The sequence below is a fragment of the Lepisosteus platostomus genome, chromosome 27 (genome assembly GCF_059453375.1).
Source record: "Lepisosteus platostomus isolate fLepPlt1 chromosome 27, fLepPlt1.hap1, whole genome shotgun sequence".
In the NCBI taxonomy this organism is placed as follows: Eukaryota; Metazoa; Chordata; class Actinopteri; order Semionotiformes; family Lepisosteidae; genus Lepisosteus; species Lepisosteus platostomus.
Window position 1 is genome coordinate 5285469 of NC_142637.1, and position 20096 is coordinate 5305564.

At 40.7% G+C, this 20096-nt stretch overlaps 2 protein-coding genes across 6 annotated transcripts; both read left to right on the forward strand.

The window, feature by feature from the left end:
• Nucleotides 1-1107: 1107 nt before the first annotated feature.
• On the forward strand, nt 1108-10197 carry LOC148639105 (immunoglobulin lambda-1 light chain-like). 5 transcript variants are annotated; one of them, XM_088622482.1, is made up of 4 exons: nt 1108-3038; nt 3161-3289; nt 5976-6104; nt 9481-10197. In XM_088622482.1, the coding sequence occupies exons 1-4, from the start codon at nt 2999-3001 to the stop codon at nt 9804-9806; spliced, it is 624 nt and encodes a 207-aa protein (XP_088478608.1). In that variant the 5' UTR covers nt 1108-2998; the 3' UTR covers nt 9807-10197. The 5 variants fall into 5 exon arrangements, 3 of the variants coding, with proteins under 3 accessions (XP_088478608.1, XP_088478607.1, XP_088478609.1); XM_088622481.1 differs by lacking the exon at nt 5976-6104 and adding an exon at nt 7305-7338 and having other exon boundaries at nt 1110-3038; nt 3161-3483; XM_088622483.1 differs by lacking the exons at nt 1108-3038; nt 3161-3289 and adding exons at nt 5703-5856; nt 7298-7338 and having other exon boundaries at nt 5976-6291.
• Nucleotides 10198-11537: 1340 nt separating this feature from the next.
• ctns (cystinosin, lysosomal cystine transporter) lies at nt 11538-20019 on the forward strand. Its single transcript, XM_088622480.1, has 11 exons — nt 11538-11673; nt 12785-12879; nt 13732-13810; nt 14231-14315; nt 14925-15028; nt 15427-15564; nt 16153-16252; nt 16620-16739; nt 17545-17715; nt 17968-18085; nt 18476-20019. Exons 2-11 carry the CDS (start codon nt 12813-12815, stop codon nt 18610-18612), a joined length of 1119 nt encoding a protein of 372 aa, XP_088478606.1. The 5' UTR covers nt 11538-11673; nt 12785-12812; the 3' UTR covers nt 18613-20019.
• The last annotated feature ends 77 nt before the right edge of the window (nt 20020-20096 follow it).

Consider the following 20096-nt stretch of genomic DNA (forward strand, 5'->3'; position numbering starts at 1 on the left):
TTCTTCCTGGTATTATAATGAGCTGGTCTTTCGATATGACTCAAAATAGAACTGTATCATTTTAACTTCTTGTATTACATTTACATTACACTTCACGTTCACATGCATTCTGATATAACCTACTCTGTGGCCTTGGGATGATCTGTAGAGAAATATCACAAAGTGCCTATTAGGTTCAGAAGAATTTCAAGCTTTGATTACGTCATTGCCAGTTAGAAAGTAATCAATGTTGGATCTCAACTTTCTTAGTGCAAAAATTCTTCAAGCAGTTTGTGGTGAATATTTCAGAAGTCCATCTCCAAAGCTCTGCCAAGCAGTAGAGATTAATCTGCATTTTTGAATTAGTTTTTCAGCTTCTAACAGAATCTTCAGATTATGATGTCTTTATTAACTCCTAAATGTTTATGCCAGGAAGCTGTAACTTGGCTGTACAAGAGGTCACACAATATATAACGTTAAGAACCACCAACTATTGACTCATTGTTTTTTGAGGGGTTTAGAATTCTTTTTTAATTTTAAATAAATACATTTAGATTTTCTTTTAAGGAAGATAAATGTTTAATTGCATATGATATAAATTATTACACAGAATCATTCTTTTTCAGTGCAATTCATGTTGCAAGTAATGTTTTTTTTTTCTGTTTAGCAGAACATACAAATCTGTGCTACATGTCTCCAATAGCAAAGGGTTCTCTTCTCTTTAATATTCTGTATTAAGACTGATTTAGAGGAGGGCCTTCAGAAAAAATAGAACAGAGCTAAAAGCAGTCTATGCATGCTAGAGTAGGATCAAAGAAATGGCTTTCGAAAGAATTTTCCAAACCACACAAGGCTATGCATGCTCTCTAAAGAAAACATCTTGAGCAATAAGTAGAAATGTGTTTTCCTGAAACTGATAAGCACCTGCTGCTCTGTTGTTCTACAGCTGAATGTAAATGATTTTGTACTTCTATGAGATGTACCTTCAAAGAGGGAGAGTCCCTTGTCTGATAATGGAAACACATCTGGTAGCTTCGGCCTACCCTGGGGAGTTGGTGATGACACATCTGTAGTGCTTCGGAGCTCACACTGAGTTTCTTATTCACGGGGAAGAGAAATTATCCCTGCAAGACAAACAGTGGCTCCAGGTTTAGTGTTACACAAAACCTGGCCCTCGCTCTTGGCATCATCGCCTTTTCAGCTATGATTGGGTCTGAATTGTCTCACAGGCTGCTCTGCACTGTCACTCGTCAACAGGGCAAAAGAAGGAGGCATCCGAATTCCACAGAAGCAAGAGCTGAGACTGAGGAGGGACCAGAGCTTCTCTGGGGTCTTGGGTCTGATCCCTGTCTGGTGTTGGTGAGGAAAGTAAGTGCTCCAGCCACATCAGTGCCAGTTGTAGAAATCTGACCTGGCTTGAGTGTTTTTTAAATAGATACCTGTTGTACTGTATGTGATGTATCAGAAACAACTGACAGTCAGGGATAACCTTAGCCTCTATGCCAAAGGTGAAGTATTTTCCGTAGTTCTAATACGCATGCAGTGGTAATGAGAAACACCCTTTCATGGAAATATCATAGAGCTGTTGTTAACATAGATCTGTACTTGGACTATAAAACTCTCTGTCTTCTTCAGTTTCTCCTGAAATGGCCTTTTTCATCACAAATTAAAACTCATCTTAAAGCTTCGCTGAACTTCACGGTGAATTCTTTGCAACTCTACACAGCCCAGAAATAGAGCAGTGGTGATGACCAGCAGTGGCAGGACAAGGGGAAAGAAGAAACTGTCACACCACTGTTCTCAAGGTTTTGTGTTTAAAATCCTGTCCACTACAAATAATCATGAAGAAGTAAAAGCATCAATACTGGACCTGTGACATTAAACTGTCCTGTCTGAAATTATAGTTTTTCCTCCCTTCTTGATCCCTGACTGGGAAAGATTTTTAAAATACATTTCTCAAAGATCAAATATGTTTTTTACCTTGCAGTTTTGCTAGTTGCGGAAGTGCATTGCTGCCACCAAGGGGAAAAAAACATCCAGAGTTATCTCATAATCACGAGATAACTCTAATTTCAACGATGATTTCACTGTATGTACAACCTGTTACACTGTGCACTGACAATACCTACAAGCTCTCAATACGTTTGCTAAAACTGTGGGTTTAGTGTTCTTGACAATGCTGCAAAATGCGCACGGAATTACTTTCACCTAATGTTTATTCATAATGAAATGTTCCTGTTAGTACCTCATGTAAACACAGTTTTACCCTTGAGGACACGCATACATAGTCTCAAACAAGGACAAGTGTACTTAAAAATTCTACTGCTTAAAACTGAAAGTCAGACAATTATAATGTACATTACAATTTGTGCTATCGCGTGATCACATAAACTATGCGAGAGTTACTAACTCTTCATTACGAGCTAATCTGCTAACTCGTAATTATGGGAACATTGGATATAGCAATTAATTTGATACAGAAAGTAATTACGAGGTAGTACATTCTCGCGTACTGTATGTGATCACGCGTTACCACAATTGTCATGCAATACCTACATTATGATTATCTGACTTCCAGTTTTAAGCAGTAGAATCGATTCCAGGTCACACTTGTTCTTGTTTGAGGGTATGTGTGAGTTTCCTCATGGTTAAAACTGTATTCACATGAGGTACAGTACCTACTGTAACATTTCATGATGAAGAAATCCCAGAGTAAAGTCAATCCGTGCGCATGTCGCAACGTTCACATTGTCAAGAACGCTAAACCCACAGTGTCTCGTAATTAAGAGATTATTCGGACTTTTTTTTCTTGATGGCTACAGTGCGTTTACCAAAGCTTCTGTTTTTGCATGAACCCTGCAGTGAGCAGCTGTGATTGGGTGAGCAGAGAGTCGCCCTCTGCAGCTCATTGAATGGCCCCTTATAGCCGAGTCCTGCAGCCTCTCCTGTCCTCACAGTGCAGCCCTGCTCATCTCTCAGCTGGACAGCAAGGGGCTCCTTCACAGCGCACACTGCAAACATGCTGGGACCACTCTGGGCTCTCCTCACTGCTCTCACATGTGAGATCTGACACAGACGTTAATTATGAATGAACTTGCATTTTTCACTTGTAATTGATTTTTTTTTTCTTTTTTTAATTTTGAGTGTTTTTTTCTACTATATGTGTCTCTTGTTCTTGCAGGTGTCAGCTGTCTGGCAGTGGTGACACAGAAGCCTCCTGTTCTGTCTGTCAGTCCAGGACAAACAGCCACCCTGGACTGTAACACTGGGACAGTAGACAATACTGTTTACTGGTACAAGCAGATTCCAGGTGCAGTTCCTCAGTTTGTGCTGTATTTCTACCGCACACACAGCGCTCCTACTTATGGAGCTGGGTTCTCCTCCAGCCGCTTCACATCCAGAGCCCAGACTAACACAGATTATCAGTTAATCGTGAGCAGTGTGGAGGTGGGAGACTCAGCAGTGTATTACTGTAACACATGGGACAGCTCTGCCAAGGCTCATGTATCACAGTGACACCGGCTGTAACAAAAACCTCTCACAGCTCTCCTGCTGTACAGCTGGGTCAGTGATGCAGAGTTACTGTTCTGTAAAAACATACCCAGATCTGAAAAACCAGTCACAATTCTTCAGCTGCTCAATGATATATTTAGAGAGATGGAAGCCTTTTATGTTGTTAGAAACGTGTGCAAAAATGTGTTCCTCGTTCTTCTCTCTATCACATGCTCATGGAAGAAGGGCAGCTCATAAATGTATTATTTTTTGCTTTTTATAGTTGTTCTTAATGCTAGCGGATAACAGGGTGGTTTCTCCTGAAATATGTGTTAATGATACACTCCTCTTCTAATAATATTATTTTGAAAATAGATCAATCACAACTGTTAGTCTATTGAAAAGTCCTAGAATATGATTAGGAAACCAATGATATTAACATCACATCGCTGTCTTTACATTGCTGTCCCAACCTTAGCTCACACCTCAGTAATATTCATTATTACAGTTTCTTATCCTGGTCGTGGATACACACACATCTACTGGGTTAATTCCTGCCAAGCTCATAATTTTACAACTGAACCCTTAACTGACAAAACAATAGCAATATTTTAAATTTTTGACTGCTTTCATCCCTGTTGAATGTCGCCTTTTAACTATTGTATTTCCGACATATAATAAACTCCCAAACTTCTGAGTTGAACAGCTGAATTTTTATGGAATATCAGAAATAAGCTGAGGAAAGATTCCATAAAGCTCAGTATGGACACAATGGTTGAAAAAATACTATTTGAAACCAAAGTCTGAGTGCAGGTAAACCAGTCTAATAATACAAAGTCGATCATTTAACTAATATAAGTATTCTAACTCTCTCGCTAATAATGATGAAACAGTTTAAAGTGTCATTCATCTTTAAAGTCACATGAACTATTGAAAGACTTTCACCTTGAAAATTTGGAAAGGATCATTTTGGAGTGTAAAAAACACCGTCTCTTATTTCCCCCCCCCCCCACAACAGAAAAAATCATTTAAAAAAAGTTTTTGCTGTTTCACAAAATATTTATATAAAATATGAATGTTTTATCAACCTTTAAAGTAAGAGAGAAGCCCTCCTGTGTCGTGTTGTGAGACCCCAGGGGTCACTGCTGTCCTGGGTCCCAGCTGAGGCAGGTGCAGCTCCAGGCCTCTCTTCTCAGGGGCTGGTTTTGCATGAACCCTGCAGTGAGCAGTAATTGATAAGTTTTGTATTTGTGATGTAATTTTGAATTTGTAAATGGCATCCATCCTGAAACAGTCATTGAGTTTACAAATGTCCCTTATTCAGGTGTGTTACCTGAAATGTTTCCAACTGGCCCACTACAAAAAGGAAAAAAATCTTATTTTTTTCATGTATAATGTCTGTTCCTGTCCCACTCATGTTTGTTCATCCTATATTGATCACTTACTTAGTCAGAAATAAACAAGTAAAGTCTTAATAAATACGCCTAGGAGAGATTCCATAAAGCTCTGTATGACACAATTGTTGGCAAAATACCATTAAAAGCAGGGTATTCTGAAACCAAAGTCTGAGTGAAGGTAAACCAGTCTATTTAAACACGTGTATTAATTAAAATGATCAATCAGATCCAGCTATTAAGAGTTCAGTTGGAAAACAAGCCAACAGGCTCAGGGGTCCCCCTGGACACCACAGCTACAGCCCCACTTTGAAATCCTCTCTAGTTCCCTGTTGCCATGACGCCCTGGGGGTCACTCTGGTGTCCCTGCTGAAGATACTGTTTCCCAGACTAGCCCCACTGTTACTGCGAGTGTGGGACATTGCAACAGATAAAGGAAGTGGATTTTATATGTCATAAAATTATTCTATTCTCTCACTAATGATGACAAATGTTTTATTAGAATGTATTTACATCCCTTGAAGTTTTGGAGAAGTTTCACATTTACAATTTGTAAAGATTCTTTTTGAAAAAGTAAAAAATCACGACCCCTGATTTTTTCTCAAGAAAAGGAAGAAATATTTTACCGTTGATTCAACCGTGCAACTATATCACAAAAAACATTACAGTTAGAGAGAAGCCCTCCTGTGTCATGTTGTGAGACCCCAGGGGTCACTGCTGTCCTGGGTCCCAGCTGAGGCAGGTGCAGCTCCAGGCCTCTGTTCTCAGGGGCTGGTTTTGCATGAACCCTGCAGTGAGCAGCTGTGATTGGGTGAGCAGGGAGTCGCCCTCTGCAGCTCATTGAATGGCCCCTTATAGCTGAGTCCTGCAGCCTCTCCTGTCCTCACAGTGCAGCCCTGCTCATCTCTCAGCTGGACAGCAAGGGGCTCGTTCACAGCGCACACTGCAAACATGCTGGGACCACTCTGTGCTCTCCTCACTGCTCTCACATGTAGGAAATGGTTTCTTCTTGCGCGATTCTGAGATCTTGTTTGATAGGAACTACTGGTCGGCATGGTGAAATATTTGTGATGCATGGGTTTTTTCTCATTATTCTTTTCTTTTTTGCAGGTGTCAGCTGTCTGGCAGTGGTGACACAGAAGCCTCCTGTTCTGTCTGTCAGTCCAGGACAAACAGCCACCCTGGACTGTAATTTAGGGGGCAGAGATGATGCTGCTCGATGGTACAAGCAGATTCCAGGTGCAGTTCCTCAGTTTGTGCTGTATTTCTACCGCACACACAGCGCTCCTACTTATGGAGCTGGGTTCTCCTCCAGCCGCTTCACATCCAGAGCCCAGACTAACACAGATTATCAGTTAATCGTGAGCAGTGTGGAGGTGGGAGACTCAGCAGTGTATTACTGTAACACATGGGACAGCTCTGCCAAGGCTTATGTATCACAGTGAAAGAAGCCATGTCAATAACAGCACTGCTGATCCACACTGCTTTCACTGTGGCCATTCTACTGTAGTTACATGGTTTCACTTTTCAAATCAATAGTCTTTTCACATGAACAGTGCAATTAACCTAAGCAGTAAAGCACAAGACAGGAAAAAAAATAATTTTCATATTTTCATGCAACAATGCAGAAGTACATAGACATACAGTACTAACAGCCATAATTAACATTTAAAATCAAGGAATATACTTGTGAACACTGCTTGTCCTCATAATACATATAGTTTACAAAGGATCCAGTATCTATTCTGTTTCGTTCCTGCCCTTTTTTCTGAGCTTCTGAGTCACAGAGGTCTATAGGATATTTCCGCCTGCCATGAAGTGCGCTTCTAGTTTTGAGCATGGTTGTGTTTTCAGTCACCCTGGAAAGGTTTTCAGCCAGGCTCGGTTGTGAGTGCGAGGAACACCACCCTCGATTTGAAAGTAAGGATTTTGAATCACAGTCATTTGCTGACATCAAGTTTCTTCTTTTTTCCCCACCAGAGGTGTAGAGTTACCATGACAGCACAGGATCTTCTCCGAGAGTGGAGAGTGGAGAGTGGACTGGGAGTCTCTGAGGCCAGTACAGAGAGGATTACAAAATATTGGGTGGAATCCGGACGGGAAATAGATTTGGGCTCAATACGACACCTGCTGAAATGAGGAGTTGACTTCCTGTCTCCCGGTTGTCCAAAATCAAAGGCCCACGCAGCCCAAGGGGTTAGTAAATCTGTTGAGAGATGGCATACGGAGTATTTTCCCTGGAGATTCCTCTTAATACAACCCATTTGGGGCTTTTAATTGGTATTTCTGATTTAATTTTTAAAAAAGAACATCCTATTTTCAACATGACCTTAAATTGGATTATATGAAGACAAAACGTGTTTTATTTGGGGTGTATTTTGCCTGGGGAAGTGAAGTGGCAGTTTTTGTACGACGCTGTATCTGGTCTGTATCACAGTGGTATTCGGCCAAGGCACCAAACTCATTGTGACCGGTAAGTAGCTCTTCTTTTCACATTTTTCATGATACATATGATCTTTTTCTTGTTAAATGACTCTCTAATATTTTACTCATTTGCTTGTTATTTCCTGTCTTATTAAAGTATAAAACAGGCTGTGGAAAATCAAAACTTATTTCTCAAAGGTGTGGGAAAAAAAACACATGAATCCTGTTCCTTTTCCTTCTAAAGTTTTCTTCTGATTTCGAAGGGTTTGCATTATTAAATTCTAGGTGTGATATTTATTTTATTTCCTTGTAAGGTAAGTAAAATAAGGAGCAAAAACGTTATTCTGGTAATCAATTGTCATGTACTGGTAAAGAATCTGAACTGAACAGCTCATGTTTGAAATGTTAGAAATAACTGATGCAAAACTGAATATATCTCTTATAACCCAATTAACAGAGTTCAGCTCTGAGAATTCTAAAATGTTTTTAAAAATTGTGTATAAATCTAAATATTTCAACTTTTTGTATGTTTTTGCCCTTTGAAAAATATGCTGATCATTTCAAAGAAGACAAAATATTAACATTTCTGCTTAAAAGAAAGAATGTGATTGTTACTGTATGTTTAAGCAGATTTATACTTATGAACAGATGTTTTTTAATCAGAGTAAATAACATTTTAACAGATACAAATACCATTCCAGTTAGTCTTTCGTGACACTACTTTTAAAAATGTCTGGTTTCCCTGATGAGTCAATTTTAAATAACATTCTCTTTTAATATAACTTCACAGTAAAGAAGTTCTTAAGTAAAAAAGCTTTCATATCAGTAAAACAATGAAATAATTGTTTTATCTTAATTATTATAGTTATACAGTATAACTGTAACAGTGTTCTATCATATTAATGTGGTATACTATTTTAAATATAATTGTACATTTAGTACTGTAATTGTTTAAACTGCTTATAATTATTATTATAATGTTTTAACTAAGGTGAGCATAATATGCTCATAATGTGCTAAATATGCAAAGGAAAAGGTAAGGGTTCAATCCATGCTGAAAGGTAAATCTCTTAATATATAATCTCTTAATATATAAGAATTTCTTATATAAAAAAATCAGTAAAGCTCAGATATAAAGACATCCATTACAGAAAGATAATAGGACGTCTTACAAAGCTTTATTTGTATTCCTTGTTACAGGTTTGGATTTTACATAATTACAAACTATATTTTAGCTACTTTAACCTACTGTTATTTTAGTAAATGCTACATAAAGTTAATGTATTATAGTTATTAAAAGTATCCAGATCGTGGTGATTAAATTGCACCATGTAACGGCGGAATGATGCTATCTCAATGCAATATTGAACCATTCAGGGTAGCTTTTCACAAATACGTAGTTACATACCAATGAATAGATATATATAACAACCAAAATGGTGAAGCACTTTAATATTAAATATAATAAGTTGCAAAATACTAATTTTCAAATAACCATTATTTTTCATAAAAGCGTAGCTTTTTCCTAGTTGTATTAGTCTGCCCGACAGGTAACACCGTGCTGGAAATTGTAAAGGAAAGTACAGTATTTCGAGATGTATTCTTAATTATATTTGTACTAATACTTCAGCTAAAGCCTGGCGTAGATTCAATTCCACACGCATGGGTAGAGTAAGAACCGAAATGAGAAACTGAGAAATTTGCATGTTAGGTTAAAAACGGCTGTTGTGTTTTTTGGTTCTCGTTTTCGGTTCTATTTCTACAGTGTGTGCAGGAAGCACAGAGGAAGCAGGGCACAGGTGGGCGCACAGCGGCCATTCGCTGTGCAGACAGCCGTATCTCAACAGTCTTCCTTTGAAGACGTGGGCTACAGAAGACGCTGGATGGGGCCAAGCTCATCCAGTTATTAAGCCTTTTGTTTTACTTAAGACTCTCAACACCGGCCCCCACTTGTCCACAATATTGATTATTTGTGCATATGACGTCATGATGGTTTGACAGGGTACAGCTCTCCGAGAGCCAACGTGCACCAGTCTGATTCTGATATAAAAGTGGCCTCCAGAGAAGCAAACTTCACCAAAACAACTCTTCAGAACCAATGTGCTTCCTCTATGAGTACTCTACATCCTTTCCACCCAGAACCAGACTGCCTCCCTTACATTTTTCTCGTTTATCTTTCTCCTTATTTTAGCTACGAATCTGCCAGCGCCCTCGGTGACGCTCCTGCGTCCCTCCGCGGAAGAGCTGGACAAGGGGAAGGCCACGTTGGTGTGTCTGGCCAATAAGCTGTCCGTGGGGCTCGCTGACGTCAGCTGGGCAGCCAATGGGAGCCCGGTGAGCGGCGGGATCCTGACCAGCCCCGCCTCCCCGCAGACTGACGGCACCTTCAGCCTGAGCAGCCTGCTGAGCGTGACCCCCGCCGAGTGGAGCAGCGATCGCCTGTTCTCCTGCACGGTCTCGCAGGGATCCTCTAGCACCGCCACCCAGCAGATAAAGAAGTCTGACTGCGCCCAGTGAAGCCGGGTCTCCAAGAGTACAGCTGCTGGCTGGGTCTATCGTATGCTTTTCCTAAATTGCTGTGGCGCTAGAAGTACAAATTTCGACTAGGCTTTATTTAGTTTGTGCATGTGTTCTCTTGAACATGCGAGAGACCCTTGTTCTTCGTGGTCCTTGGAACAGTAAGAAAGTTGTAAGCAATTAAAGAAGTACCAACACTTCAAGTACAAAAGTTAATTCCGATTTAATACTAGTGTTCGATCTTGTTGAAGTTGAAATTGAACTGAAACGCCTCCCCCACACTGCTGGGAGGCACGACGGTACTTCCCTATTTTCTCCGAGCTTGCAGTAGAAACCCCCTGAACTGTGTTGAATTGTATTCAATAAAGAGCATTTGTTGACATTCAGCAAAGGTGGTGTCGTTTTTTTTCTGAGCCACTCTGTCGGTCAAATTAGAAACGTTCGCCTGACCAGACTTTCAGTAAACATCACAGCCCATCGTAACATCCCAAAAGGATTAAGGTATGCAATGTAACTCAAAGATTATACCAGAATGAGATATTTCAGAACTGTATTAATGGCTTTTACAGCAAGAGTCCTTTTTGTATCTACGAAAGAAAACGTTAATGAACTACACGTAGTATATTTACCCCATACCCTGCTTTCGGTAGCTCCTTTGAGCTGCATCTCATCTGCAGCACCTGGGGTGAGGTCGCTGTAGGGTTTTAAGTCGTGCAAGCGCACCATCTACTGGGGATTGTATCGCTTTTTCATTGTCCTTAAATTCAGAGGGGGAATCAGCCCGTTTGCCCGGAGCCCTGGTAGCTCAGATAATAATAATAATCAACTCTATTTTATACAGCGCCTTTAAGGTGGCTTCTCAAAGCGCTTTACAGGATGACAACAACAATAAATTAGAGGAATACACAAGATAAGATGGCAAAGGGCGTCTAGGTCCTCACCGGAAGGTCCCGGGTTCAATCCCAGGTAGGAGCAAGCGATGTAGACGGCTCCCGGGTCAACTCAGCCTGCTTTCCAAATAAGTGCTGTGGGTTAATCTTTCCGGGGGTAATAGGACAGCTGACCACATCACCTCCACCTCCGGTGTCGGATGGTTGATAAATCCTCGCCCCCCCATTCTCCAGGGGCCAACCTACCTCCCAATCAGCCCCGATCGTCATTGAGCTCTGTCTTACTTTCATCCAATTCTCGCTTTAAATCGATTCCTGAAACGTTTTTCAACCAAAGAAATACGTTTAACGTCCCTTTTACATTAGTTTTCTTTAATGTCTGTGGCCTGCTGCTCAGATTAACGTGATGTAATCGAGATTGTTGAAGGCACGCGTTTTCAAACCCTGTTATTACAATCCAGTAAAGCGTGCCGGGGACACCGGAGAAGGTAAACGCCGAATAATCTTGTCGCTACGTTAGACGAATTGCTTTTCAAAGTAAATGCGTGGAGCTGAATCACTGTATTATGGTTTGAGCTAAAGCGCTCTTTAGCCGTAAAAAATATGAAATCGTCTCACTGCAGTGCATACACTTGCCCTGAATTTAACAATAATGTTGACATTAAAAACAAGGAAATATATAATTACACAGGCTCATTACGGTCTAACCAGTTTCCAATACACAAATACAACGAACAACCACGTGTGAATTTATTGTGCCTTACTTCCCCAATTCCGTAACTCGAACACGATTGGACTGTTCTGCATTCAATAACGTAGGTGGGCGGGATGAAACCGTAGGCGCCCTGCGCCATTGGTCAGAAATCGGGCACTGACGACTCACGCTAGTGGGTCAGCTGAGCTGTGTCATGTGATCTCAGCCAAGCTGGCAGCAGAGGAGAGGAAGGGGAATTTTTGGTAGCTGGAGAAGAGCTGGGGTAAGAAACTTTTCTTTTAAACTGTCATGATGCCATATTCATTTATACACGTGTATGCGAGGACGATTTTGTGTCCTGTTTGGTAGCTGTATTTGGTTTTCTCACAAACAGAAACAGGGTCATATCTGGGGACAGAGCGACTGAAAGCTTGTGAAGTTTGTGAATCGCTAACCTAAAACGCAAGCCTTACTTCTTGTATCAGTCCTACAAAAAAAAATCCCTGTTATTCTGTTTTTGTAATGCGTTTTGATCATGCTTGCCTTCGCTGAATTATATTTCATGACGATGCTCATGATGAGTTTGTGGACTCAAGCTCACAAAAACGAGACATGAATGACGCGGACGTACTGTAAACGGCTACTATGTAAACTTTCTGTCGTATTGTTTTTAAGGGGCACTGTAGCTATAGCGCAATATGTTGTTTAAATTCTATCGATGTCCGGAACTCAATGTGTGTGTTAGCGGAACTCGAGCTAAAGTTTTTGAAAACGTGCTTGAAGTTAGCAAAGTTGTCCGTGAAGACTAATAACGCCATTCACTCTTTACAAGTTACAGGACTTGCCATCAAAGAAACTAAAGACATTGCAGATGTCACAAGGAAGAGTTAAAAGCTAAGCATACAGTCTGTCAAACTGACAGCAAGATGTGTCTTTAAAGTTCAGTGGGACGTCACTGGAATACCCAGAATTTGAGTCCAAAATCCCGACAGTGTTTGTGAGACACTCTGGAGGCATTTATACAGGCTAAAACTCTAAGGAGAATTTTAACATTTTATGCTCCAGACCTTGATAAATGATACTATTGATCAGTTAGCAAAATAACTGATGACTAATTAGTTCTGCAACTTGAGCTGTCTTCCATGCCAGATCCCAGCCCAGACACTGGGCCTGTGTGATTGCTGTCAGCTCTCCAGGTGTGAGATTCCAACAGGGGGACTGCAGTGCCTGAGCATGTCTTGATACCTTTCTGCCTAATTCACCTGGAGTCTTGGAGAGTGAAGTGTTCCGAGCCGAGTCTCGCGACGGTGTCGCTCTTTGGGAATGTCCCCTGGCATTCGTGTGGCAGCGCTGGTCTGTGTTCCTGACTCGGCCCCTCTCTGTCTGTCTCCAAGGTGCAGTGGGCAGGCCTGTGCAAGGAAGATGAAGGGCCCCCAGCCTCTCTTGGTTTTGGTCTTGGCTCTTCTCCTGCCCCGACTGGAGCCAGGTGGTGAGTTTGCATTGCAGGGTTTTGTTTCCATGCCTGACGCCACACCTGCCGAGAATTTTGTTTACTGTACTCATGGAGAAGCTACAGTGATCAAAGGAACACGAGACGTTTTTGCATTTGGCAGCTGGTTCAGAATGCTGGTCTCATTAGTACTTTTTGTTCCCTTTATTACATAATGGCTATCTGCTGCCAATTTCAGCTCTAGAAAGAGGAGACTGTCAGCGCTGTGAAACCTGTGTAGGCTAGAAGTCATCATTCAGACAAAGCAGTAGTACATGCTGCTTCTCATTCCTTAAGCCCATGTGCTTTGTTAATCAGGCCTAATAGACTTTGTGCTTGTGTTGAAGTGGAAGCACACCAGACACCTCCCAATGGATCCCCACCGAGTCTGAGTGCTGCTTGGAGATCTGGCGTACCTTTATAGGCGGACTATAAAGACCTGTGATTCAAAAGATGCAGTGCTTAATCAGCATTATTTCTTGGTATTTGTTCTGGCTGACTGCATCGGGATGGGCTTCAGCAGAGGCCGTATTGTCCCAGGTCATGCTGATGTCTTAAGTGTCTTTGGTCTGCAGTATTTGTACTCGCTTATAAGAACCCACGAAACCGCGAATGACTGAGCAAACAGAGCAGATAAGATTGTGAGTTCTCCAACATGGACAACTAATGCACTGCTCGTAATCTGACTTCCCATAGTGCTTACTCAGCGGTTTTCTGTTCGCCCTTTTCAACATTAGTTTGCAACTTGACTGATCCTCATGGGCTGCTCTTCGTACCTTCAGAGAAAAGATTGCCTGTGCTGAACTCCCTGCTTGAATGAATTTGTTGTATTAGTTTGTTTTCTGTGTCTAGATGCCAGTGTGATCCTCTCTGCTCCTCCCACTGTGAGTCTAGAGAACAGAAGTTCAAAGAATGTGACCATCGAGACTAGGTATGGCGGTAATGAACTGGGTTTGTCTGAAGTGCTGAAGTGGTACTGAGTCATTATAGCCCAAAGCAAAATGACAGAATGTCAACAGGACTCCTATTGCACAGCAATTTGAGCCATTTCATGTTTTTTATAGTGTGGTTCTTTTGAATATTCTGGCAGGCCTGTTTAATGTTTTTACCTTTTATTTTGAGCGAGTTTGCATACAGTAGGTAATGGTTGGACTTAGAAGTACAGACTGTTTTCTGTCAGTACATTTATAAAGAGTCACACAATACTGGGACAACTGCTGTACACTCACTAAGTCCCATGAACTTAGGAAAGTTCATGTTGCAGGAGTTCATCATCAGGTTTTTTGTTCTTGTTGAAGTTAAACCATTGTATGTTTTTGCCCATCATTTTGTTACTCCTTTTCACTTGCAGTGCTCCTGTAAACGTGACAACTGTCATCGTCTTAAATGTAACCTACACCTCAAAAAATACCACCATTGTTCAGCTTCCAGAGCAGGTAAGCAGCAGGCCTAGACTAGCAAAGCTGCAGCTCAATAAGCTGGTTATCTGGAGCCTGATAACTTTAAAGTGCCTTTTCCAATTTTAGAAATAGGTTTTCCAATTGCAATTGTTTAACTTTTTTGGAATATCACATTGTAGACCTCTTGTGTTTTTTAAAAGGGTTGCCAAGTACAAAGAATGATTATTAGTTAAGTCATTTTGTTTGTCCCAATCCCTAAAACCTCCCAGATGTCCGGACATCTGTTTTCTATTAATGGGGATTGCTACAGAGAACACATGAGATAATTACTGATGTAGATAATCTGGTTTATGATCAACCCACTTTCACTGATGGATATTGGTTTAGACTAAGTTGCTTCTGGCCTGTTTTAAAGGAAACTCGGCTTTATTTTCCGTGTTCAGATTACAGGCTGCTGCTTTTTTTGTCTTTCCTGCGATATGTGAATGTGCTCTTTGGTTTAGAACATTAAATGCAGCCGTAGTATGATCAATTTCAAATTATGCTCTATTATCAGGGGGATCGCCTGAAGTTCACTTGCTGTACCATTGTAATGCGACTGTGAATGTACTGTAAGGTTTCACAGCAGCGAGTTCCCATTTCCAGGTGGTGTTGCTTACCGAAGCCATGACTACAAGCTTTGAAGTCCAGGCAAGGGAAGTCGGCCAAGTGACCGTACACCTGCTCAGCAACAACACCAATGTTACAAGGTGAGAGGCAGGGCTTTGCGCTATTGTATCCAGCCTTTGCAAGCCACTTCTGTCTTGGTGTGAACGCTGAAGAAGATTGGTTCCTAGGGTTCAATACCTGCTTCAGGCAACAACACTGAAAGTGTCATTAGGGTTTTGAAATCCCCGTGATGAAACAGGACATTTGAATATTCACAGTGTCACAGGAAAACATATTGTGCAGAGCATGCACAGAGTGAGGTGGTCACTGTAAAAGTGCGCATTGGAGAAAAGGAAGACAGATGTCAAACGTAGTGTAAAGAACATCTTTCAGGCCCTCTAAGGTTTTGAATTGTAAATAAGCATTGGGTGGTAGGCCTAGTGCTCTGTTGGCCTCTGTGCTCTTTATTTTGTAAGAACTCCTCCTTCTGCTTTTCCAGCACTCACACCAGGATCCGGTTCAGCGTTATACGAAGCCAGATCCTCGAAATCGTCAACCAGGTGATTGGCTGGATCTACTTCCTGGCCTGGTCAATTTCATTTTACCCCCAAGCGTACGAGAACTGGAGAAGGAAAAGGTACAGTTACTTTCCACTTGGATCCTTCTCGTATTTGTCTTCTGGTGTGTAAGTGTGTGTTGTAGTTTATGATTTACACCAGTTTTGTTACATGTACAGTACCTAAAGTATAACACAGGTCATTCAAACAGCGGCTCCCAGCTACGAGTAGATTTAGGCAATACTCAGTCTTCATAAAATATTTTAGACATTCTCAGGGACCGAACAAGACAGAAGTATGTAAAGGCACACACCTGATAAAGGCTCCACAGCCAAAACGTTGTTTCTTTTCTTCTCTTTTCAGCGTGGAATAAACCTTTATTTGTTCCTTTGTATCTAAAGGCATATGCCTTCTCAGGCTGCGAGCCTATAAGGTTACAAACAAGAGGAGGCCAGATTTTAATTAGTTGATCAGATTTGATTAACAGCTTCAGAGCACACCAGGATCTTAACCTTAACAGTAACACAAACCTTAGTGGGCCCAGCCTCATCTCTGAAAATGTACATTGTTTCCTTTCTTGTTTTGTGCTGTTTGGTGTGCTTTCATTCAGATAACATTGCAGCCCAATCCTTAAAGACGTTTTCATTTCTTCTTCGTTCTCCCAACAGTGTGGTGGGGCTCAATTTTGACTTCCTGGCCCTCAATTTGACTGGTTTCATTGCATACAGTGTCTTCAACATTGGTCTCTTCTGGGTTCCCTATATCCAGGCAAGAATGCCGTCTCTGCTACAGTACTAATGGCACAGTATTGCTTTGTTACCTTCCAACACTGAATGGCATTGCACAAAGTAACTTTGTGCTATATTATGTGATGCGTAAATATGAATTTTGGCTTTCATGGTGACATTTAGCGATACCCATTGCTCTCTGTGAAGAATGAGCAACTAGAACAGACTCTGATATCACTCTGAGCTTATTACATGGCACAGTTCTTTATCTGTGAAATGCATTACTCAATGTAGAATTGCAAAACTGAATGCCTGATACTCCCTGTATGTCACAATTGCATAAACGGTGACCTAAAAAGACGTATTCCCTCTCGTACTTGTTTTCACTCTTTACTTCTCTTTCCCAGGAGGAATTCCTGAAAAAAAATCCTGATGGGGTGAACCCAGTGGATGCCAATGATGTTTTCTTCAGTGTTCATGCCTTTGTGCTGACGCTCGTGTATATATGTCAGTGCGTTATTTATGAGGTACGTACTGAGTGCCCCGCGACAGCAATAAGTCATTTCAATCAGAAGTCTCCTTGCAAATGACCATCTCTTTTGGGGGAACAGTATTCCATGGGGCATGAAGTAAAATAAATAAATATGGTATCTGGGCAATAGGAGACCTAAGCAGAATGCTTTTAAAACCATGATTTGATATTCTGAAGTGTAAGGCTTATCAGGATTCTTTCTTGTGAATGTGTATATTTCTGGATGGAAGATCAGGACACTTCCAGTCTTCCAATCCAGTGTGTCTTCCATTTTCCATCTTCTTCATAGTTCTGTGCCCCTGATGAGAAGGATCGATAGGTTAATTAATTATTAATGGGAGTGAAGTCATGTAATGGAAGTGCTGAGGTCCTCTGCCCCTGCTATAAATAACACCACCCGTGGGGGGGGTCCTGCAGGACTCGCTGGGGTTTAGGTTAACCCCAGTGTCACAAATTTGACCTCGCAACATGGCCATCTGTTCCCAGAATTCCCTAAACGGTGCAGTGCAGTTGAGAGAATACTGACAAGGGGGGATTGGGAATAAATTGCCAAAGATTCTCTGTCTAAACAGTGACCACTGCAACTTCCTGGGTGCCTACAAACCTGTAGCAATGTCACTGACAGATGCGCTGCTACTCCACTCAATACAGGGTTTGATGTGAGCCAGGAACCACTGGTGATTACAAATTATTGGGGTATAAAATGAAAAATCACCCCCCCCCCAAAAAAAAAACAAAACAAAAACAATGTCTCAAAGTAAGCCAGGCCACTAAATTGTCGTTCTGTGTCTGTGGTGCAGAGAGGAGGCCAGAGAGTGTCCAAGGTGGCCATCGGCTTGCTGGTGATTGCCTGGACTTTTGCCATCTTCACCTTCTTCATCGCCATAGCCCACAAGATCACCTGGCTGGAATACCTCTACTACTTTTCCTACATCAAGCTGGGTGTCACACTGGTCAAATACATTCCGCAGGTAGGATTCACCAGTCCTTCTGTCTCTGTCTTTTTAATGCTTTTCTTTCTTCATCTTGCCCAAAACTCTGAATTTATTTCCAGACATTTTTTTTCCCAACACTGTAAATCATTTGCTCACACGACAATAGCTCAGTGAAGCTTATTGTACTATGGCAAGGCACAAGCCTTAGGAAAGAGGGCTGTCTGGGGGGTTTTCCTCAATCTCTTGTAATTCCTGTTTGGATTGAGAGTGAGTTCCTGTGTTGTCCAGGCTTTCATGAACTACCAGAGGAAAAGCACCGAGGGCTGGAGCATAGGAAACGTGCTGCTGGACTTCACAGGCGGGGCTTTCAGTCTTCTGCAGATGTTCTTACAGTCCTATAATAATGGTAAGCCTGCGAGAGCAGCTGTTTTGTTAAGCATGAGCTATATCCCATGATCCAGCCAAAAGTGTATACTCCAGCCCATCCTTTGTGTTCCCCTGTAATATAATGCCAGCGTGACCTCCTTCAAGCCTGATCTTGCCAGCTTTCACAAGCAAGACCAGGCTGGTCCTGGTCAGTACGGGGATGGGAGACCTCCAAGGAAAACCGGGTTGCTGCTGTAAGTGGGTGTTAGTGAAGCAGTTGGTGGTTGCTCTGCCCTATGGACTAGAGTGTGCAGATATGTAATGTCTGGAATTTTTTAAAAATAATATAATTTTTGCTGGATCAGGAAATGTGCAGAAATATTATTTTGTGTTTCTCATGTTTGATCTTCTTTTTTTTATTTATTTCTAGATGAGTGGAAGCTGATTTTTGGAGACCCTACAAAGTTTGGTCTGGGGTTATTTTCCATTTTATTTGATATCTTGTTCATGGTTCAGCACTACTGCTTGTATCGTCATAAATCCGTAGTGTATGAGGTTCTGGAATAGAATTGTGGGTACCTCTTCCTCTTTTGAAATACTGCTTTAGAGCAGTGTCAAACTTGAACCTTAATCCAAAAAGGGATAATATTGGTGTCCATTTCTCTTTCTCCTCTAACGCTTCCCACAGTGAGCAACATTTCAGCACTGTTCCCAGAATTCTTTGGAAAATGTCTTCTATAAATGCATAAATGCCGTTTTCATCCTTGTTTTTTCAGCACCACGGTTTCATTTTAATTTCCTTCAAATGATTCCTTTTAATTGACCCAGTCTTTCAAAACAACCTTGTCTGTGGTCTTTAGTGTAACACTAAAGAAAAAAAGCTAGGAATACTGGACTGAATTGTGCCCACATTCCTGATAAGTATTCAGGCCTTAAGTCTTTTTAACACCATGTTCAGGTTGTTACACTAATTGAAACTGTGATGGACAGCAACCGGTCAAAGACTTCTGGATACAGCATGAGAGGCAGATTTGTTTTTGCTGTTATAGGTCACACCTTCTCATAATGGTCATTTTTAAGCTAGGTGAGTAGTTGAGTATTACATTTGATTTTACTTTCTTTCTTCAATAGTTCACTGATAGTCACTAGTACATATATTTTTTTAGATCATTTTTGTATATTGTCCAATTTATACTTGACTAGCATAGTAACACATTTAGCAGAATTTTTTAAAGATTTAGTCTTGCCACAACTGGTTCCACATATACAGCTTTAAGAGCAATCGAGTCAAATTTTAATAATGGAGATCAATATTTTTGTAATTTATTTTGCAGGTGTATAGTAAAAGTATGAAGTACTTAATATAAGTTTGTTACCACATTTTATAGATAGGTACAATATACCACACCTGATTGTATTTTACTCTTTTTTGAGTAATACCCAGGCAAAAGGATTAATTACTAAATTTTTGGGTATATGTTACCATAAGATTTGTGTAATTGCTTTTGTTGCACATATGTTTTCAGGTGCTTACAACATTCAGTAATGACTTCATTCAGATACTTTTAAATTATGCAATACACCAAATACCTCCATAAACTCACGTCTGGTTTTAAAAAGCTTTCTTGGACATGAGCTTGTATTTATACAAGTATGTCTATTCAGAAGCAGCTTTTGTAAGAAATAATTGCTTCAGGAGTTTGTGATCGTTTGAGATTGTAATGGGATTTTTTTTTTCCACTGGTTAAAAATTCTTTAAAAAATAACTAAAGGTTGATATTTCATTTAATGGTAGAATGCATTTATGTACTGTTTTTTGGAATCTAAAAGTGTAGCTTTTATACTACTCCTAAATTAATCTACTGTTCTTTTGCAACTTGTGTATTTTTTTTAATGTTTGATACAATTTGCATAGACAATTCATATATTTTACCTGTCACAACTTGCAAATAAAACAATTGCAGCTTTTTACAATTTGTTTTTCCTCAATTAAACGTATATTTTCCGCAACAGAATCCGCTACTTTCCTCTGCCAGCTACTTGCCATGCAT

Excerpts from the sequence above, each read along its gene's own strand:
- ctns (XM_088622480.1), top strand. The coding sequence starts at position 12,813 with ATGAAGGGCCCCCAGCCTCTCTTGGTTTTGGTCTTGGCTCTTCTCCTG. Across the intron at positions 15,565-16,152 it reads GAGAACTGGAGAAGGAAAAG|TGTGGTGGGGCTCAATTTTG; the intron begins GTACAGTTACTT and ends TTCTCCCAACAG. Across the intron at positions 16,740-17,544 it reads GTCAGTGCGTTATTTATGAG|AGAGGAGGCCAGAGAGTGTC; the intron begins GTACGTACTGAG and ends TCTGTGGTGCAG.
- LOC148639105 (XM_088622481.1), top strand. The coding sequence starts at position 2,999 with ATGCTGGGACCACTCTGGGCTCTCCTCACTGCTCTCACAT. Across the intron at positions 3,039-3,160 it reads TCTCCTCACTGCTCTCACAT|GTGTCAGCTGTCTGGCAGTG; the intron begins GTGAGATCTGAC and ends TTGTTCTTGCAG. Across the intron at positions 3,484-7,304 it reads ACAGCTCTGCCAAGGCTCAT|GTATTCGGCCAAGGCACCAA; the intron begins GTATCACAGTGA and ends TGTATCACAGTG.